This window comes from Kogia breviceps, chromosome 13 (genome assembly GCF_026419965.1).
Source record: "Kogia breviceps isolate mKogBre1 chromosome 13, mKogBre1 haplotype 1, whole genome shotgun sequence".
Taxonomy (NCBI): domain Eukaryota; kingdom Metazoa; phylum Chordata; class Mammalia; order Artiodactyla; family Physeteridae; genus Kogia; species Kogia breviceps.
The window spans coordinates 32,504,658-32,525,410 of NC_081322.1; the positions used below are offsets into that span (position 1 = coordinate 32,504,658).

Consider the following 20,753-nt stretch of genomic DNA (forward strand, 5'->3'; position numbering starts at 1 on the left):
GAATTGAGGGGCGAAGTGTCATGATTCTTACAGCTTATGTTCAAATGTTGCATCAAAAAAATTGTTCATAAAGGTATATAAAAAGAGAAATAAAGGAAAGAAGGCAACATGCTAACAAGTGGCGAATCTAGGTGAAGAGCATATGGATGTTCATTGTATTATTCCTTTAACTTGTCTGTAGCGTAGAAAAATTCCGAAACAAAAGATGGTGGAGGTGGTATACAGACAAAAACAGCAAATAAATAGAACATCAGAAGTTAGGGGAAAGACCAGCTTCTGTTTCCTAACCTCGTAACCTCACAATACCTATTTTTAGCTTCTATGGTCAAAATGTTAAATAAATGACGATTGTTCAATCTTAACATGTAAAAGGCTAATTTAATCCTTGCTCAAGAAAGGGAGGATTGCAAGATTGGAACCAAGATGGTGGAGTAGAAGGACATGTGCTCACTCCCTCTTGCAAGAACACCAGAATCACAACTAGCTGCTAGACAATCATCAACAGGAAGACACTGGAACTCACCAAAAAAGATACCCCACATCCAAAGACAAAGGAGAAGCCTCAATGAGATGGTAGGAGGGGTGTAATCACAGTAAAATCAAATCCCATAACTAGTGGGTGGGTGACTCGCAGACAGGAGAACACTTATACCACAGAAGTCCACCCACTGGAGTGAAGGTTCTGAGCCCCACGTCAGGCTTCCCAACCTGGGGGTCTGGCAATGGGTGGAGGAATTCCTAGAGAATCAGACTTTGAAGGCTACTGGGATTTGATTGCAGGACTTCGACAGGACTGGGGGAAAGAGACTTCACTCTTGGACAGCACACACAAAGTAGTATGGGCATCGGGACCCAGGGGAAGGAGCAGTGAACCCAGGGGAGATTGAACCAGACCTACCTGCTAGTGTTGGGGGTCTCCTGCAGAAGCGGGGGTGGCTGTGGCTCACCGTGGGGACAAGGACACTGGCAGCAGAAGTGCTGGGAAGTACTCCTTGGTGTGAGCCCTCCCAGAGTCTGTCATTAGCCCCACTAAAGAGCCCAGGTAGGCTCCAGTGTTGCATTGCCTCAGGCCAAACAACCAACAGGGAGGGAAGCCAGCCTTAAGCATCAGCAGTCAAGCGGATTAAAGTTTTACTGAGCTCTGCCCACCAGAGCAACAGTCAGCTCTACCCACCACCAGTCCCTCCCATCAGGAAACCTGTACAAGCCTCTTAGATAGCCTCATCCACCAGAGGGCAGACAGCAGAAGCAAGAAGAACTACAATCCTGCAGCTTGTGGAACAAAAACCACATTCACAGAAAGACAGACAAGATGAAAAGGCAGAGGGCTATGTACCAGATGAAGGAACAAGATAAAACCCCAGAAAAACAACTAAATGAAGTGGAGATAGCCAACCTTCCAGAAAAAGAATTCAGATAATGATAGTGAAGATGATCCAGGACCTCAGAAAAACAATGGAGGCGAAGATCGAGATGATGCAAGAAATGTTTAACAAAGACCTAAAGAATTAAAGAACAAACAAACAGAGATGAACAATACAATAACTGAAATGAAAACGACACTAGAAGGAATCAATAGCAGAATAACTGAGGCAGAAGAACAGATAAGTGACATGCAAAACAGGGCTTCCCTGGTGGTGCAGTGGTTGAGAGTCCACCTGCCAATGCAGGGGACACGGGTTCGTGCCCTGGTTCGGGAAGATCCCACATGCCACAGAGCGGCTGGGCCCGTGAGCCATGGCCACTGAGCCTGCACATCCGGAACCTGTGCTCTGCAATGGGAGAGGCCACAACAGTGAGAGGCCCATGGATCGCAAAAAAAGAAATGAAATAGAAACAATAGCAAAGATCAATAAAACTAAAAGCTGGTTCTTTGAGAAGATAAACCAAATTCATAAACCATTAGCGAGACTCATCAAGAAAAAGAGGGAGAGGACTCAAATCAATAAAATTAGAAATGAAAAAGAAGTTACAACAGACACCACAGAAATACAAAGCATCCTAAGAGACTACTACAGGCAACTCTATGCCAATAAAATGGACAAACTGGAAGAAATGGACAAATTCTTAGAAAGGTATAATCTTCCAAGACTGAACCAGGAAGAAACAGAAAATATGAAAAGACGAATCACAAGTAATGAAATTGAAACGGTGATTAAAAATCTTCCAAAAAACAAAAGTCCAGGACCAGATGGCTTCACAGATGAATTCTATCAAACATTTAGAGAAGAGCTAACACCCATCCTTCTGAAACTCTTCCAAAAAATTGCAGAGGAAGGAACACTCCCCAACTCATTCTATGAGGCCACCATCACCCTGATACCAAAACCAGACAAAGATACTACAAAAAAAGAAAATTACAGACCAATATCACTGATGAATATAGATGCAAAAATCCTCAACAGAATACTAGAAAACAGAATCCAACAACACATTAAAAGCATCATACACCATGATCAAGTGGGATTTATCCCAGGGATGCAAGGATTCTTCAATATACGCAAATCAATCAATGTGATACACCATATTAACAAATTGAAGAAGAAAAACCATATGATCATCTCAATAGATGCAGAAAAAGTTTTTGACAAAATTCAACACCCATTTATGATAAAAACTCTCCAGAAAGTGGGCATAGAGGGAACCTACCTCAACATAATAAAGGCCATATATGACAAACCCACAGCAAACATCATTCTCAATGGTGAAAAACTGAAAGCATTTCCTCTAAGGTCAGGAACAAGACAAGGATGTCCACTCTCGCCACTATTATTCAACATAGTTTTGGAAGTCCTAGCCACGGCAATCAGAGAAGAAAAAGAAATAAAAGGAATACAAATTGGAAAATAAGAAGTAAAACTGTCACTGTTTGCAGATGACATGATACTATACATAGAGCATCCTAAAGATGCCACCAGAAAACTACTAGAGCTAATCAATGAATCTGGTAAAGCTGCAGGATACAAAAGTAATGCACAGAAATCCCTTGCATTCCCTTACAGTAATGATGAAAAATCTGAAAGAGAAATTAAGGAAACACTCCCATTTACCATTGCAACAAAAAGAATAAATACCTAGAAATAAACCTACCTAGGAAGACAAAAGACCTGTATGCAAAAAACTATAAGACACTGATGAAAGAATTTAAAGATGATACCAACAGATGGAGAGATATATCATGTTCTTGGATTGGAAAAATCAATGTTGTGAAAATGACTATACTACCCAAAGCAATCTACAGATTCAATGCAATCCCTATCAAATTACCAATGGCATTTTTTACGGAACTAGAACAAAAAATCTTAAAATTTGTATGGAGACACAAAAGACCCCGAATAGCCAAAGCAGTCTTGAGGGAAGAAAACGGAGCTGGAGGAATCACATGCCCTGACTTCAGACTATACTATAAAGCTACCGTAATCAAGACAATATGGTACTGGCACAAAAACAAAAACATAGATCAATGGAACAATAGAGAAAGCCCAGAGATAAACCCACACACCTGTAGTCAACTAATCTATGAGAAAAGAGGCAAGGATATGGCAGTCTCTTCGATAAGTGGTGCTGGGAAAACTGGACAGCTACGTGTAAAAGAATGAAATTAGAACACTCCCTAACACCATACACAAAAATAAACTCAAAATGGATTAGAGACCTAAATGTAAGACTGGACACTATAAAATTCTTAGAGGAAGACATAGGAAGAACACTCTTTGACATAAACCACAGCAAGATCTTTTTTGATCCACCTCCTAGAGTAATGGAAATAAAAATGAAAATAAACAAATGGGACCTAATGAAACTTCAAAGCTTTTGCACAGCAAAGGAAACCATAAACAAGATGAAAAGACAACCCTCAGAATGGGAGAAAATATTTGCAAATCAGTCAACAGACAAAGGATTAATCTCCAAAATATATAAACAGCTCATGCAGCTCAATATTAAAAGAACAAACAACCCAATCCAAAAATGGGCAGAAGACCTAAATAGACATTTCTCCAAAGAAGACAGATAGATGGCCAAGAAGCACATGAAAAGCTGCTCAACATCACTAATTATTAGAGAAATGCAAATCGAAACTACAATAAGGTATCACCTCACACCAGTTAGAATGGGCTTCATCAGAAAATCTACAAACAATAAATGCTGGAGAGGGTGTGGAGAAAAGGGAACGCTCTTGCACTCTTGGTGGGAATGTAAACTGATACAGCCACTATGGAGAACAGTATGGAGTTTCCTTAAAAAACAAAAATAGAACTACCATATGACCCAGCAATCCCACTACTGGGCATATACCCTGTTAAAACCATAATTCGAAAAGACACATGCACCCCAATGTTCACTGCAGCACTATTTACAATAGCCAGGTCATGGAAGCAACCTAAATGCCCATCAACAAATGAATGGATAAAGAAGATGTGGTACATATATACAATGGAATATCACTCATTCATAAAAAGGAACGTTACTGGGTCATTTGTTGAGACGGGGATGGATCTAGAGACTGTCATACAGAGTGAAGTAAGTCAGAAAGAGAAAAACAAATATCGTATATTAACGCATATATGTGGAACCTAGAAAAATGGTACAGATGAACAGGTTTGCAGGGCAGAAATTGAGACACAGACGTAGAGAACAAACGTATGGACACCAAGGGGGGAGAGTGGCAGGGGGGTGGGGGGGGCGGTGTGCTGAATTGGGCGATTGGGATTGACATGTATACACTGATGTGTATAAAATTGATGACTAATAAGAACCTGCTGTATAAAAAAAAATTAAATTAAATTAAAATTTTTTTAAAAAGAAGTTAGGGCTAAGAGCCAAAGTAGAGAGTTCCAAAGGAGCCATTTTCCTTTTTTCTTTCTTGTATTTAAAAAGAATGACTGTATCAAATACATGCTTCTTATACAACCAGTTACAGCAAACGATGTCTTTATGTATGTATGTCTAGTAGGATGTCAGGCGATTTTCATTTTCCCCTTACACTCTTCTGTAGTGTTTGAAATTCTTATAAGGACCTTATGTCATCTATATGTAATCAGGAAAAAACAACAAAGAAACGGTAAATCCGTTTTTAGTTTGAAAAAAAATTAGCCATATCTGCAGGACCCCTTGTACATTTTTTGCAACTTCCTACGAATCTATAATTATAACAAAATGAAAACTTTTAAAAATTGACCCACCAATATTTATATTCTGATTTTAAAAAGATAATAACTGTAACCAACACATCAGGCTTTTTAAGAAAACCCCTGTGAGTTCCTACTAATGGTCATCAAATACTTATCCCCATCTCATTTCTGTTAAAAAATAGAAAAGCTTCAAATATAAAGTCGTGCTCTTAGGAAGATGACATTTTAATCTTTTTGAAAAAAGGTACAGGGCACAGAAGGGGAAGAGGGTAGAGCTCCTCGGGTCTATGACAGAATACCTCTCTACTCATCCTCCAAGCGATGAGCCTCACCAGCACTTCCCAGGAACCACCTGCATGCACACAAACCCTCATCCCTCCCCACACCCCAATGCCACCCCCCCTCCGCTCCCCTCCCCAGGGCTCAGGGCATCCCTTTCTAAACCATAGAACCATTTTCCTGTTACCTTCCCCGCTGAACACTCCCTTCATCTATTTTCCATAGAGACCTCACAGAAGAAAAAACACTCCTATATCACTCCTTTCCTAAAAAATATACTTAACAAGAAATACTAATTTTGTAAGGGGGTAACTAAGCAGTCCCCTTCTCGAAAGCCTCTCCAGGCTTCATAGCAAGGCGTGCATCCAGTTGTTCCAGTTACACTAACTAAAAGCAGTATATGCACTCTTACTGCGTAACAGCTCTGAAACATGACCAAAGGTGTTAGGCTGCTGGCAGACACAAGGCTGGGGCAGTCAGTGCTTGATGGCTTGAAGGCAAGACAGGAAAGGGCAGCACAGCCTGGCAGCTGCTGCAGCCGCTGCCAACAGCAAGAGGACTTCATCAAGGGTGGGGGGCACAGGAGATCCGGAAAGCCACCAGAGGCTGCAGAGCACGAAACTCAGGTTCGGGGCCCTAACTGCCCCAAAGCCGTCCTGGCTAAATGCAGCGATCTGGTGGGGAGTGACAACGGCCCAGAGACAGGCAGCCGCAGGGAGCAGTCTCTTCCTTCAACGTTGAGTCCCTCGGTGACACACATCTTCAAGCGCTGACAGCCAACGCCGAGCTGAACAAGGATCTCTCAAATCCGATCCAAAGTATGTAGATGATTCAAGCCTTGTCTGCTCTTTTGCTATTTTCTCCTCCATTGCTGGCTTAGAAAGTCCTGAATAATCTCCCTGCTTCTCTGTCCAGACTGACCCCTTGCATTCCAGTTCCCCATCATAAAGACCCTTTTTCTGTTCCCCAAACACCTCACGCCTGTCAGTTCCCCTAACTGAAGTCCAGATTCAGTGCCATATTCCCAGAGGACCACTTACCAAGCTAAGCATGTCATTCAACTGTCCCAGCACTGCCTTAGCGGCATCACTGCCACCCCCGTGCCCTCTTCTGTACAGAAACCAGCTCAGAAAGCACAGGCCATGGGGAGGCGGGACTTGGGGGGTAATATCATTAGCAGGGCGCCAAAACTCTGGCTGGGTGAGGAGCCTTCCCCCTCCAACCTCCCAGCTGCTCTGTTTCCTGCTTAAGAAGACCACCCCCGCCACCATGCTGCTTCTTTGTAAGAGCTTAGAGGTGAATCCCTGGCCAGTGGGAGCCATTTGGAGGAGTAGCAGCAAACTGGAGGCACCACAGTGGTGTGGGAGGCCTGGGGCTCACCTCCTTACTTTTCTTAAACTCCTTCAGAGGTACACAACCTGTGCCCTAAGCTTTAGCCTTTGCCCAGTGCAAATGCCTGGGCAGGGAGGCTGACATCCCTGGTAAAAGGAGACTTCAAACCAAAATAACTAGACACCTGAGGGGTGCAGTTACTGTAAGAGAAGGGCAAAAGATAATATACACAACATGAGGCAGAATGATTGGGACAGACCGAAAAATTTAATTCGCATAAGAAATATCCTCCAAGGGATCAAGGAAGAGATTGTAATACAAACCAAGGGAAAAATATTAAGAAGAAAAAGGTAGAAGTTAAACACAATGGATGAGATAAATAATAGGATGGATACAAGAAGAGAACAGAGGCATGCAATGGAAGCTCAGAAAGACAAATTCTCCAAGACGGAAGAAGAAAAGAATAAAGAGATAGGTTCAGAAACACAGAAAATAATAGCAGAGATTGCAGGATAATTCCAGATAATCAGGAATAGAAAAAGGAGAAACAAACAAACAAAAAAGAAAAGGAGGGCTTCCCTGGTGGCGCAGTGGTTAAGAATCCACCTGCCAATGCAGGGGACACGGGTTCGAGCCCTGGTCCGGGGAGATCCCACATGCCACGGAGCAACTACGCCCATGTGCCACAACTACTGAGCCTGCGCTCTAGAGCCCGCGAGCTACAACGACTGAGCCCACGTGCCACAACTACTGAAGACCACGCACCTAGAGCCCATGCTCCGCAACAAGAGAAGCCACCACGATGAGAAGCCCCTGCTCGCTGCAACTAGAGAAAGCCCATGAGCAGCGACAAAGACCCAATGCAGCCAAAAATAAATAAATAAATTTTTTTTTAAAAAAGGAAACATGTGGGGCTTCCCTGGTGGCGCAGTGGTTGAGAATCCGCCTGCCGATGCAGGAGACACGGGTTCGTGCCCTGGTCCGGGAAGATCCCACATGCCGCGGAGCGACTAGGCCCGTGAGCCATGGCCGCTGGGCCTGCGCGTCCGGAGCCTGTGCTCTGCAACGGGAGAGGCCACAACAGTGAGAGGCCCACATACCGCAAAAAAAAAAAAAAAAAAAAAAAAAAAAAAAAGGAAACATGTGAAGAACATTGATAATTTCTTAGAATCAAAAAGAGATTAAAGACTTCAGGTGAAAAGAGTTTATAAAGGACCAAACAAGATACATGAAGACCCACACTAAGCCAGTTATGATGACATTTAAGAATGTTGAGATTAAAAAAAAAAAAAGAATGTTGAGATTCAATGTGAATTCTTAAAGCTTCCAGAGAGAAAGGAAAAGATCCAGATTAACATCAGACTTTTCAATAGCAACAGCAAGCCAAAAAGACAATGGAGTAATATTTTCAAAGCACTGAAGGAAATGAACTTTGGAGATAGAAGTATCAAATGTGCAGCATAATAAAGATGTTCTGGGGCATGCAAAGCCACTGAAAGTTTGCCCCATAAAGCCTCATTCAAAATATTCATCAAGGAAGTACTCATATAAAAAAGATAAATAAATCCTGTAGGATAAGATATATGGGAAATAAAACTAGTCAAATAACTTAGTAAGTTTTCTGGCCTACAGAAGGACCATAAAAAGAGAAAGGATTTCCAAACTTCCAGAATTAAATTATCAGATAACAGCAACACACCTGGGATAAGCCCTGGGAAGAAAAAGACCCAAGGTTCACGCAAACCTACTAACAGACTTGTAGTATTAGAGGGAAAGCACAGATTTTGCCTCATATAAGAAGTGAGTGGGGATAAATAAACACAAATTTGGATCTTAAGAGTAACCACCATAACAACAAAAAAAGAAATTGTTTTTAAATGACAAGAAAATTTTTTTTACCTATTAGAAAGCAGGAAATGAGAAAAAATAAAAAAACAAGTACAGTAAGGAGAAAAATATTAAATAACATGTGAGAAATATGTCCTAATTGCAAGTGAAATGGATTAAACTCACCAATTAAGGACTCTCCGATTGGCTACAACTAATACATTGCCTACAAAAGACAAATACAAAAAAAAGTAATAATAATAGAGAAAGAGGATGAAGAAAGATATCCCAAACAAATATGAACCAAAAGAAAGCTGGAGATTCTATCTGAATATCTGATAATATAGAATTCAAGGTTAAAAAAATCATAAGGGAGAGAGAAGGGTACTATATACCAGAAAAAGAAATAAAACAGTAAAAGATGTGATCTTTCATATTATATGGACCTAACAATATAACCTCCAATAGATACATACTCTTCTTACCTAAAGCAAGAACTGACAGAATGACAGGAAAAGAGAGAAATCAACAAATACATGAGTATTTTAACCCATTCCTTCCAGAAACTGCTAGAAGAGGCAGACAAAAAATAAAGAGAGGCGCTTCCCTGGTGGAGCAGTGGTTAAGAATCCACCTGCCGATGCAGGGGACACGGGTTCAAGCCCTGGTTCAGGAAGATCCCACATGCTGTGGAGCAACTAAGCCTGGGTGCCACAACTACTGAGCCTGCATGCCTAGAGCCCGTGCTCCACAACAAGAGAAGCCACTGCAATAAGAAGCCCGCACACCGCAACGAAGAGTAGCCCCCGCTCGCCACAACTTGAGAAAGCCCACGTGCAGCAACGAAGACCCCAATGCAGCCAAAAATAAATAAATAAAATAATTTTTTAATTAAAAAAACAGAGATATAACAGGTCTAAACAATACACTAAACATGCTCAAACAAGTGGATAAAGCGAGAGCTCTACACCCAGGGAATATGATTCTATTTTCAACATTTATAAACAAGTAGCCATACACTAGGCTAAAATGTCAGTAAATTCCAAGGAATTAATATCACAAAGACTACCTGCTTTGACCATAAAATTAAAAAACAATAACAAAAATCAAAGTTTTTTTTAATGCCTATGACTAGAACTTAGGTGAAAAAGAAAAACGTAAGGGAATTTTTTTAAAAAATGTAATTGAATGACAATGAAAACACAACCTGTCAAATTTGTGAGACACGGCTCAAGCATTACTCAGAGAAAAATTTATATTTTAAACGCATTCATTCCTCTGTTCCCTCCCTAAGGCTGAAATGAGCAAGTGCTTCCCTGAAAGTAACCCAAACAGAACAACAAAGCACTAGGAAAAATTCTCACAAAATCTACAAATATCTCTTTGGTTGCCTGCTGGACCTTTGTCCCCAGGATTCATAAGAGATAAATATAATGCTTCCAACAAACAGAAACCTAAAGGAAAGAACCACGTCAGGCTCACCTTTATTTATAGGTTCCCCGTAGGCCAACCTATTAACCAAAGAATACTCTATGTCAGGAAAAAATAACATGGCCTTGAACACTGCGAAAGTCCAGACCCTTGTGATCACTCATTAAATTGGATGTAAAATTCAACAGACTTGAATCAAGTCTCTTAAGTATCTACTAAGGACTGGGCACCACTGCTTTCATACCCACCCCTCTGGCACCAAGAGCGAGCCCTTCCCACCCTGTGAGATTAAGTACGTCCCCCCTAGCCAATATTGCTGCCACGAGGATAAAACATATTTGCACAAAAGTACCTGATAGGGTAAGTCAGCCATCCTTAAATAAGTTTCCATTTTCAAACAGAAAGGAGACAAACTGGGGACACCATTGTTAGGTCTTGCAAACTGATGCAAAATAATAGCATCTTTGGAGTCAATCTCTTGCTGTTTCCTGTCAAAACCAAAACAGAAAAAAAAGAACAATCCACGTGTTACACATGCAGTTCCCTTAGTTCCTTAGAGGCCCATGCTGGGCTGTAGCTCCTCAATGAACAAGCAGGTCTGTTTGTCACAGGGGCTGACCTCACCAACAAGCACTTAGAGGGGGAAAGCTTGGTCAAAACACAAGAGAACCTCACAAATTCTGCTACTACCGTAACTGCAAGGGCTCAGGAGAGTAACTACATGTCAACCTCTTTCTGGTACCTGTGGCCTATGGGCAGGATGTGTACTTTCTGGTATAGGTCCACCTCTTCTCCAGCTGGCTATGTCTACCTGCCAGGGACAAGTTGGATGGATAAAAGAAGATACTCTGTGTTTACTGTGCATCAGGCATTGTTCTGAGGGCTTCACGGGTATTATCTCATTTAATCTTCACAATAACCTTTTGAGGTAGGTACTACCGTTATCCATGTTTTGTAGATGAGGAAACCGAGGCACAGAGAATAAACTTGCCCAAAGTCCCCTTACTAGTAAATGGCAGAACTTGGACTAAACCATGTAGTCAGAGCCTATGTTCTTGACCACGAGACTGTACCATGAAACAGTCTATTCATCCACAGGACCTTGGAATAACAGTGCAGATTTGCTCTGCCACGAATCAAGTCTGCAGGGAATCTGAGACTCTGTATATTCTGGTCCCTCTTCCAAACTCTCCATGCCCTCACCTGACCTTTCACCTGTGGTGCCGAGGAACCTGGCTTCTGGTGCTCTCTCCTCCCCTCTACCATCACAGGTTCCCCACTTTCACCACACAGCATATATCCCAGTACCCCTGGCCTTTTCCCTTTCTTCTGTCTCAGCCACACATCTAACTTTTCCTTTGGCTACTTTTCTGGGTGGTGAGGACTTCCCTGGTAGAGTTTTTCAATAGCCACCATGTAGGAGATCAAAAGCTGGATTCCACTTCTGGATACCTGGGGTCAAGTGCAAGCCCCACTTCCTATTGGCCACGTCACCCAAGACCTCTCCTCGTCTCTCAGGAAAGTGAGGACAGTACCAATTCTGTCTCATTTACCGGAGAACTAAGTAAGATAATATCTGTAAACATTTGGTGAGCTATCAAGCATTAAGTGGTGGACTTTATTCTCATTCAAAGAGACATGGTCTTATCCCCTTAAACTACAAAATCTCATTCCACACAGTGGCACTCATACACCACATTCGGGAACCTTTTGCAACTTCCATCTTTCACTCTACCCAACTATTTCCCAGTCAGATAAACCTCACTCTTCCCCCTTGGCCTTCCCTAAGCCTCTGGTTCCTTCACACTGTTCCTAGTGTAATCCCACACTTCCTTCTACCTAAGCAAGCAACGGCAAGCTCTTCAGATCATCATCACAACGATGCCCACTTCCTGCAGAAACTCCGTTCAGTAAAACACACTCTTTTGGAGAAGTTTACCACTGAAGCGCCCTTTCCAGTTAAAGAGTTAAGAATGACTAATTTTGAAAATACTAGTCAAAAGAATAAAAATATTTGCTGCTTTCTGACAATACTTGCTATAAAACAAAGGTTTTCACTTAGATGAAATGTTTGGGAGGTCAGATACTATAAAATTAAGAAGCCACTTAGTCTATGTTTCTAAAAAGTGCAAACTGTAGATGTGACAATTAACTGACTTTGTCCAGTCAAGTAATTCAACTCAGAGTGGTAATTTCATGTAAATTAGCCAGGCAAAAGAAATTTAAGAACTGAAAGACAGGAGATAAATGTAAAAAATCCCCTGCTCCACTGGCCAGAACAATCTAATTCTGATGGTTAACTTGGGCCATATCATAATAGGAATGGATGTGACCAGCATATGCCAATGACTTTGTGTACATCATACATATTAAATTATTTCATTCTGATAGTACCACTACAGAGCGGATATTGCTGTAGTTTAAATTTAGAATATTATATCATACTTATATTTTACAGTAGACAAGGAAACTGAAGCTCAGAGAGGTTAAATAACTTGCCCAAGGAATACCAATTTAAGATCAAGTTGTTAATAACGCTAGTTCCCAAGCTCTTAAGCACTTTGACTACACCCAAAATGGGCAATACCTCAGTTAATTGTATTAAAGTAGCTGGTTTGACTCAGACCACGCAAGCCTGGAACTTTCTGATGAAAGTCTGTAATAATTAACGATGGCCAACTTTTATTGAATGCTCACTATAACGTCGAACTCTGGCTAAGCATTTCACATGTGTTAACTCATGCAATCACCTCTGTGAGGAAGGCTACTATTATTATTTCCATTTCACAGATGAGAAAACTGAGTAACCAAGCTTACTCTCAGGTCCAAGGTTACATGGTTGGTTAAAGGCAGAGTGAATTTGAACCCAATCTGGCTCCAGAGCCCTCCCTCCAGGTCAGGAAGCTCTCTCTGTTATTTAGGACCAGAGGAGCAGGTAATCTGGACAGCTATATTTTATAAAGTGCCCTTATAGTGAGGACTGGCTAAGAGAACAGCTGTCAAGCAGCAAGACTAGCCCCTACTCCCATGGTGAAGGATATCACAGATGACCATGCCTCTGTGTACAGCTGATGGACTGTTAGTTTATAGAGATCACATGACCCATGGGCTGCTCTGATTCCCTAAATTTTCTAGGGCAGGCTGAGCCCATGTGCCTAAAGTACAAACGAGCTATGGGTAACAAGTCATTCCTGGGTCATTCAATTTACAGACAACACAACTTCCAAATGCTAGACTGAATTTAAGAGCGTTGCAAGGCTCTCTCCACTAGGGGAGGATAAAGTAAAGGGCTGGGACTCTATTTCTTTAAAAATACTGTGATGGGAAAAATATGAGTAAAATCCAAAATACCTACTTTGGTTATTATACTCATTAATTAAACTTCCTAAATAATTCTTACCTGTCAACTTTACTTTCCACTCTGGAGATGTACCCATAGATTAAGGTTAAGTCTACGCAGCAGGAAATCCAAGTACCGTGGTGAAGAAAACGATTGCCAGTGAACTCAGACAGCATAGCCATTTCAAGATGGATTTTCCATCCCACGTATTTCAGATTGTTTTGTGTTTTACCTAAACTACACAGACAACTGAAACTTAGATGTCCCGTCAAGTGAAGAAGCTCTCTATCGTGTAACCTCCAAATCCCAGCGCTGCATTTTGCTGGCTCTTCTTCCCCTATGCCCCCTGTGTCCCTAGCGGTTGTCAAAAATCTCAGGGCTGTGCCACAGACTTGTCCTCCCTGAGCAATGCCCCAGTTCTCTTCCGCTCCGCCATCAAAACTTATTCCAGAATTGGTACTTGTTAGGGGAAAGTAGTAGAAGTGCGGGCTCCGCAGACACACACTCTCAGATTTGAATCTGGACCCTACTACTCTTACTACAGGATCTTGGGTGAATTGCTTAACCTCTCTCGGCCTAAATTTCCTCATCTAAGAAATGGAGATCAAGCATCCAACGGCAGTTGGCAGTTGCGAAGGTTAAATGCAATCACACAGGTAAAGCATTTCTAAGCAGGGCCACCTATTAAGGGCTCAAAAACAGGCAGCCGTTTGTTTATTATTCGCATTACAACAAGGTTTCCCAACTCAGTATAAACATCTGTCAAGAAACAAAAGTGAATAAACCAAGAATTAAAAACACTTTTTCAAATAAGTGTCCAAATGGGCAGCGGGGTCTTCTGGGCGCAGAGACCACACCTACCGGGGCGTGGCCTGCTCCCAAGGTCAACTCTGAGCTCCTCCACCCACCTCCCCACTTTCTGCAAGGTCATTTAAGCAAGTTTGAGACTCAGTCCTGTGAAGCTGTGCCTCACTCCCCCCTCAAAGTGGAAGACCGGTGAGAAGCCACATGGTTCGGAATCCTCCAAAGGCTTTGGACTGGAATATTAATTTCAGAACAACTGTGTTACCATTTCAAGCACTGCACAAATGTTTTCGTTTTCCATACGTCTTGAAACCTAGCTTGAAATAGAGTTCTAAAACTGGAAAATATATTAAATAATCTAGAGAAATAATTCACTTAATTTTTTTAATTTGGTTCAACTAGATTCAAGACACTGTGCTAAGTGAGAGAATTCAATGATAACCTTAAAATAAAACTTCCCAATTATGAAAGACAATACATTTCCCCAGACCTAAATGATTGCCACTCTCTGAGACTAAAAATGTTCAAAATACCTGTTAGGCTGCTACAATGTCCTCTTGGAATCCCTGCAGGCCTGTTAAAGGTCACCTATCACTGTCTTTGTTTATAAACCTATATGTGTAGGATACCCCCACGGGAAGAAGACAGGAAGACACATTTTCTCACTCTTTAGAAAATACTGGCCAAGAGGGACATTCTGAGCTATTGAAAACTGCTCTTTCCTGGTCCTCCCCCCAGTGACAGAGGGCTCAAACGCATGGAAATTTTAACAATAAATTGACATATCAATTAGCCAAACCATTGGTCCCTGCAGCCTATGGCATTATTCTACTCAAACAAAGATCTCGTGTCCGGCTGGATGTACCAACAGCAGGGGCCTCCATTTTCTGGTATTTCCAAGTCAGTCCTGTAAACATTCTGCCGCAGGCAGCAGAGGCAACTGTTTAGGGCCTGGGGCAACTCCCATGCAGGCCCACGTGCTAGTTCAGTCCTCAGATCTCCTCCTGTTCGTACAACAATGGCATTTAAACCTGAAGCTGGTGCTTAGTTTTGGATACCAGATTAGCACATAACCGAGTTAAGGCTGCATCCAAATTGCACACTCCGCTGTGCATCCCTAACAGGGACCCGGAGGTCTCTGGAGCTTTTGCAATTTCAGCCTTTTGATGATATTGACACTTGGGGACAGACAGTGGAGAACTAACCTTTAAGTAAAAGATAAGGTTAGTGGTTAGTATCTCAGCATTATCGTCTATAAACAAATAGGGCATTGCATAAAAATGTATCTTAGTATTTCTGCAGGACCTAATTCTATTGTTGCAAACACACTGCAGTTAAGATCTTCATAACAGACTATTATGCTCCATAACAGCCCAGAGAATTTTTGCATTTAGCACCGAATGATAGGGAGACGAGTGTTTTTCCCTCCCAGTACCAGTTTAATTCTCCTGTCAACTCCAAACTGCCCCTCACGGCCAGGTGAACACGGACTGCCTCTAGCGAAAGGGAAGGACAGGACTCGGGCGTTTGGGCGTTGTGACCGAGGGGCTGGCACGGGTCCCCCCTCGCGCCAACCCTGCCCTAGCCAGGTGTCCCTCTCTGCGCCCCTGCGCGGGGCCCTCTCTCCGGCTCACCTAATGACCAGGAGTTCGTGGAGCAGATACGCAGCTGCGGCCAGCAAAGCTCCCCCGGTCAAGTAAAGGGTTTTCTTCCACCAGGGATCGGAGCCCAGCCCTGCCATGATCCCACCGTAATCCTGCAAAGGGAAAGCGATGATGTCCCCATAAAAGGAGAAGGGCTCCTCGGACCCGGCCCACCAGCCGAAGAAGGAGACGCTCTGGTTCCAGCTCAGATCCACCACGCACGGCCTGGACGAGGCAAAGCCAACCCCCCAGTGCATGCTGCGCGGCTGGCTTCGGGCGCCCCTCCCAGGGCCCGCGCCGCCCGCATGGGAAGGGGCCGGCGCGGCCGGGCGCGGGCTCAGCGGCGCGCTGGCGGTGCGGGCGGCGCGGGCGGCGGCGACCGAGGCGGCGGCGGAGGAAGAGGGAGGGCGCGGGCCGCGGGCGGCGGGCCTGGCCGGCGGGGCCCCGGGGCCCGGGGCGGCAGCGGCGGCCGCCGGCTCCCCCCGCAGCGGCCTCTCCGCGCCGCTCTTTGTGTCGGCGCCGGGAGAAGGCCGCGTGATGTCATTGCTCCCTGGGGCAGGGAAACAGAGGCGGGATAAAGTCACCTACCCCGCGCCCTGCCCCCGCCCCGCATCTCCGCGGTCCGGCGGCCTCCGCCCCGGCCGGAGCTGCAGGGCTGGGCGAGCCGGGTGGGTTCCGCGCCTCCAGGCGGCACAGCCAGGAACGGCTCGGCGCGCGAGGGCAGGGCTGCGGACGTGGCTGGAAAGGCGGCTCCCCCCGGAGGAAGCTGCAGTCGCGCCCGGATCTTCGTCCCCCACCGCCACCCCCGGCCGGTCCTCCGCCTCCGCTCCGGCCCCTCCCGCAGGCGCGAGAGCTGGGCGCGCGCAGGACTCACCTGCGGCCGCGCGGAGCTCGGGCAGAGACACCGCCCCTCGCGAGCCGGGAACCGGGGCCCGGACAAGGTCGCGAATTACGTTGCTCCGGCCGTCAGGAAAGCGCTGTGTCTTTGCATAACTCATAAAAGCACTTATCGCATTACACAGTTACCTAAGTCTCGGCAGTGTGCCCACGGAGAGATGTCTGGTTTGATAAATAACAACAAAAATGTACTCTAGAGCGATTTCCCCTCCGACAGACGCAGCCCAAGTCCTAGTCTTTCCCCTTGGAAATCATTATCAGGGAACTCAGGGAATGTGGGGTGTTGTTGTTGTTTTTCCTTTCCTTTTCGGTGCAGAAAATCTGTCAAACGTGGATGTGTGTGTGTGTGATCAATTTTCTTCCCTTTAACTTCATTTTTTAAAGTTCCTACGTACAAAGAATAGGACCGTGCTTCATACAAGTGTATGATGTACACACAAATTTTAGCAAGAGCATGGAGAGTTTAAAATCGTTTGAAGGAATTGAAAAAAAATTCAAGTGGCGCTGGGGGGGGGGCGGTTATCACTCTTAAGGTGAAACGATGGATATAGGAAGCCTCCACGCTTTTGCGTGAGAGAGCCGCCATTGGAGTGAAGGGGGACACGCCCTTCTACTTCCCCTGCCGACCCAGCCCCTTAGAACAGGCAGTGAGGGCGGTCATACAGCTAATAATGTGGGGCGTGGTGCCACCCCCACGAGATAAGGGCAGGGGCCAGCACATGAGGGGTCTCAAACACCCCTGCAGACGTTTATGGGACCTCTCAGCAAGGAGCAGAGTGTGCGGTTGGAAGTGAACCTTCCACGAGCAGGTTGCAAGGAGTGGAACCCAAGGGCCTGCTGGAGAGACAGAGGTGGTCACCAGACTGTCTTCCGGGGAGACGGAGCAGGAGGCCGCATAGGCAGCAGCGTGGACAGGTTTGGGATCCGAACTAAAGGTTCTGTGCAGAGAGGGGACAGGGACACTGGCACCAGGGATTCTCCGTTGTTCTTCCCCCATGGCATCAGCCTATGCTCTCTTTAAATGTTGAGCCAATATTTAAATATCCGTTTGTACCTAATTATTGGCCTGAGTGTCTAGGTCCAGCCATGAGGACCTAGTGAGATGGTATGAAGACCTGGGGAGCCAGAGGGAGCATCTTTACTCCCCGCGCCGCCACCACCACCACCACCAGTTCTGAAAGCCTTGCCGTCATAACCATGACATTAGCTCCAAGCTAGAGACATCTTGTTATTTTTATTTTTTTCAAGAACCTTGTTTTACTAACTATTGAGGCATTACAAGAGAAAAAAAAAAGGGGGGGGCTAATATTAATTGAACACCTGTCTGTCTAGTGATGATACATTTTTCAGTAACTCGCCAAAACAATCTGTGTTAAATAACTATTGGCATCCCTATTTTACAAATGGGGCTCAGAGAGGTAAGTTAACAAGCTCAAGTCCCAGAGCTAGGTAATGATAGAGCCAGGTTTCAAACCCCATGTGTCCCACACCAGCAGCCCTTTGGGCTTTCCACCACCTACTATGGCTCTCATCCCAGGTACCAGTGCTGGAGTGTTGTCCACGGTATTTCTTCTTTAGGCCATCAGTCTGTGGCTCAGTCTTCTGAACCACGTCTAAATCCAATGACTACAAAGCCTCAAATGCCTGCCTGTTATGCTATCACCTTTTGAGAAAGGTAGATTTAGGCCGTTCCTTTACACAGATATTGCTATACCTGTATCATGTCACTCTGCAGCCTGGCCATAATGATATGACAAGGGACAAATAAATCAGTGCTTCCCAAACTTTGTATACATATCATCTGAGAATCTGCCACAGTGACCAAAAGGGACAATTAGATCGGTGTTTCTCAAACATTACTGTGTATACGAATCACTGGGGATCTTGTTCACATGCAAATTCTGACTCAGGAGTTCTGGGGTGAGGTCTGAGATTCTGCATTTCTAACAAGCTTCCAGGTGAAGCCAGACCACAATTTGATTATCAGTGGTCTAGAACACTAGCTTATGAGAGGCATCAAAAACTCTGCCCCAGGGCTTCCCTGGCGGCACAGTGGTTGAGAATCCGCCTGCCCTGCCGATGCAGGGGACACGGGTTCATGCCCCCGTCTGGGAGGATCCCACATGCCGCGGAGCGGCTGGGCCCATGAGCCATGGCCGCTGAGCCTGTGCGTCCGGAGCCTGTGCTCCGCAACAGGAGAGGCCGCAGCAGTGAAAGGCCCGCATACCGCAAAAAAAAAAAAGAAAAAAACAAAACAAAACAAACAAACAACAAAAAAAACTCTGCCCCAGAATGGCATGTACATATATACACTACCCAGTGTAAAATAGCTCGTTAGTGGGAAGCAGCCGCATAGCACAGGGAGATCAGCTCGGTGCTTTGTGTCCACCCAGAGGGGTGGGATAGGGAGAGTGGGAGGGAGATGCAGGAGGGAGGAGATATGGGGATATATGTATACACATAGCTGATTCACTTTTGTTACAAAGCAGAAACTAACACACCATTGTAAAGCAATTATACTCCAATAAAGATGTTTTTAAAAGAAAAAAAAAGAAAAAAATGAAGCACAAAAAAAAAAAGAAAGAAAAAACCAAAAACTCTGCCCCAAAGAGACAGAACCCCATGTTGGATGGTTCCTAACCAACCCAATTAAGTCACCATTCTTGCTGAGTCTGGACACTAGACACACAGATAAAAGGGTTGGGGCAGCAGTAGAATCAGAAATGGAAAGAAAATGATCAAGACTCAAGAAAAGCAATTAGAACAGAGAATAATGCATATGCCTTACGAGAAGTTGATCTGATGCTCAAGTTCTAGGAGCTGAGGGCGGAAGCCACGGGGCAGGAGAGGTGGGGGTAGGGCGTTAGACGGGGAAGACAGAGTATCCTGGGGGAGTAGTAACATCATGGCACCTTTTCTCAGGAACCAACACAAAGAGCATAAACAAGTGAATAAAATATTTTATAAGTTTCTTTTATCCTGGAAAATATTTTCACAAGAATGTTATACTTCATGCTTCAAAATATAGCTTAAGAGATTTAAGATCCTGCTCTTGTAGTAATAAGTGGATGTGGGGTTCACTGGTGACGCAGTGGATAAGACTCCGTGCTCCCCATGCAGAGCGCCCAGGTTCGACCCCTGGTCAGGGAACTAGATCCCACATACATGCCACAACTAAGGAGCCCACGTGCTGCAACTAAGGAGCCGGCAAGCTGCAACTAAGGAGCCCTGGAGCCACAACTAAGGAGACTGCCTCCCATAACTAAGACCCAGAGCAGCCAAATAAATAAATAAATATTTTTTTTAAAAAAAGATGGATGTGATGTTAGCATTATTGCTGGTTTTATATAATGAAATTTAATGTTATTTTATTAAAATATCTATTATTCAAAAAATAAAGTTTACTTGATAATGTTACCCTGAAATTTACTGTAAAGCTTCTGCTTTCTTGATTTGACTTGTGGAGAAGAGATCTAATACTCCCCTACCCAGATATCTAACATTATAGCTGGAAGCTTGTTGTCACCATAAGGTGACTTTGCCTATCTACTTTCTGATCCACTGGATTTGGGCATTTTGTTACTCAGTATGCAACACTCAGAAAACATTTCCTGAAGATTGACTTGATGCTAAGAAAAGATATTCAAATAATAACCAGGCTCAGATAAGTGAGGGGCAATTAAGAAGATGGGTCATGAAAGGGTTTGGAAGATTTTTAGCTTGGGCAGTGCATTTGTGTGCTAGGGCTGCTCTAACAAAGTACCACAGACTGGGTGGCTTAAATAACAGAAATTTATTTCCTCACAGTTCCGGAGGCTAGATGTCTGAGATCAAGCTGTTGTCAGGGTTGATTTCTTCTAAGGCCTCTCTCCTTAGCTTGTTAATGGCCATCTTCTCCCTGTGTCTTTACATGGTCTTTGCTCTGTACGTTTGTGTCCTAATCTCCTCTTTATCTCAGGGCATCAGTCATATTGGATTACAACCACCCTAATGACCTCATTTTACCTTAACTATCCCTTTGAAGGCACTACCTCCAAATACAGTCACATTTTTAGGTACTGGACCATT

General features: G+C 44.2%; 2 protein-coding genes across 8 annotated transcripts in view; both read right to left on the reverse strand.

The window, feature by feature from the left end:
• Positions 1–16,809, reverse strand: part of FAXC (failed axon connections homolog, metaxin like GST domain containing) — a 113,617-nt gene extending 96,808 nt beyond the window's left edge. For 2 of the 7 annotated variants that reach the window (XM_067011520.1, XM_067011519.1), the window contains exons 1-2: positions 15,780–16,111; positions 10,354–10,489 (exon numbers count right to left, since the gene is read on the reverse strand). In XM_067011520.1, the coding sequence (XP_066867621.1) occupies positions 10,354–10,489; positions 15,780–16,045 (402 nt within the window). In that variant the 5' untranslated portion in view covers positions 16,046–16,111. Of the gene's footprint in view, positions 1–10,353; positions 10,490–15,779; positions 16,139–16,376 lie in introns of those variants that run through there. The other 5 variants (XM_067011518.1, XM_059083698.2, XM_059083700.2 and 2 more) reach the window with 5 other exon arrangements.
• Positions 16,810–20,459: 3,650 nt separating this feature from the next.
• Positions 20,460–20,753, reverse strand: part of COQ3 (coenzyme Q3, methyltransferase) — a 31,469-nt gene continuing 31,175 nt past the window's right edge. The window contains exon 9 of the mRNA XM_067011515.1: positions 20,460–20,638. The gene's annotated coding sequence lies outside the window, so the exon portion shown is untranslated. The remainder of the gene's footprint in view (positions 20,639–20,753) is intronic.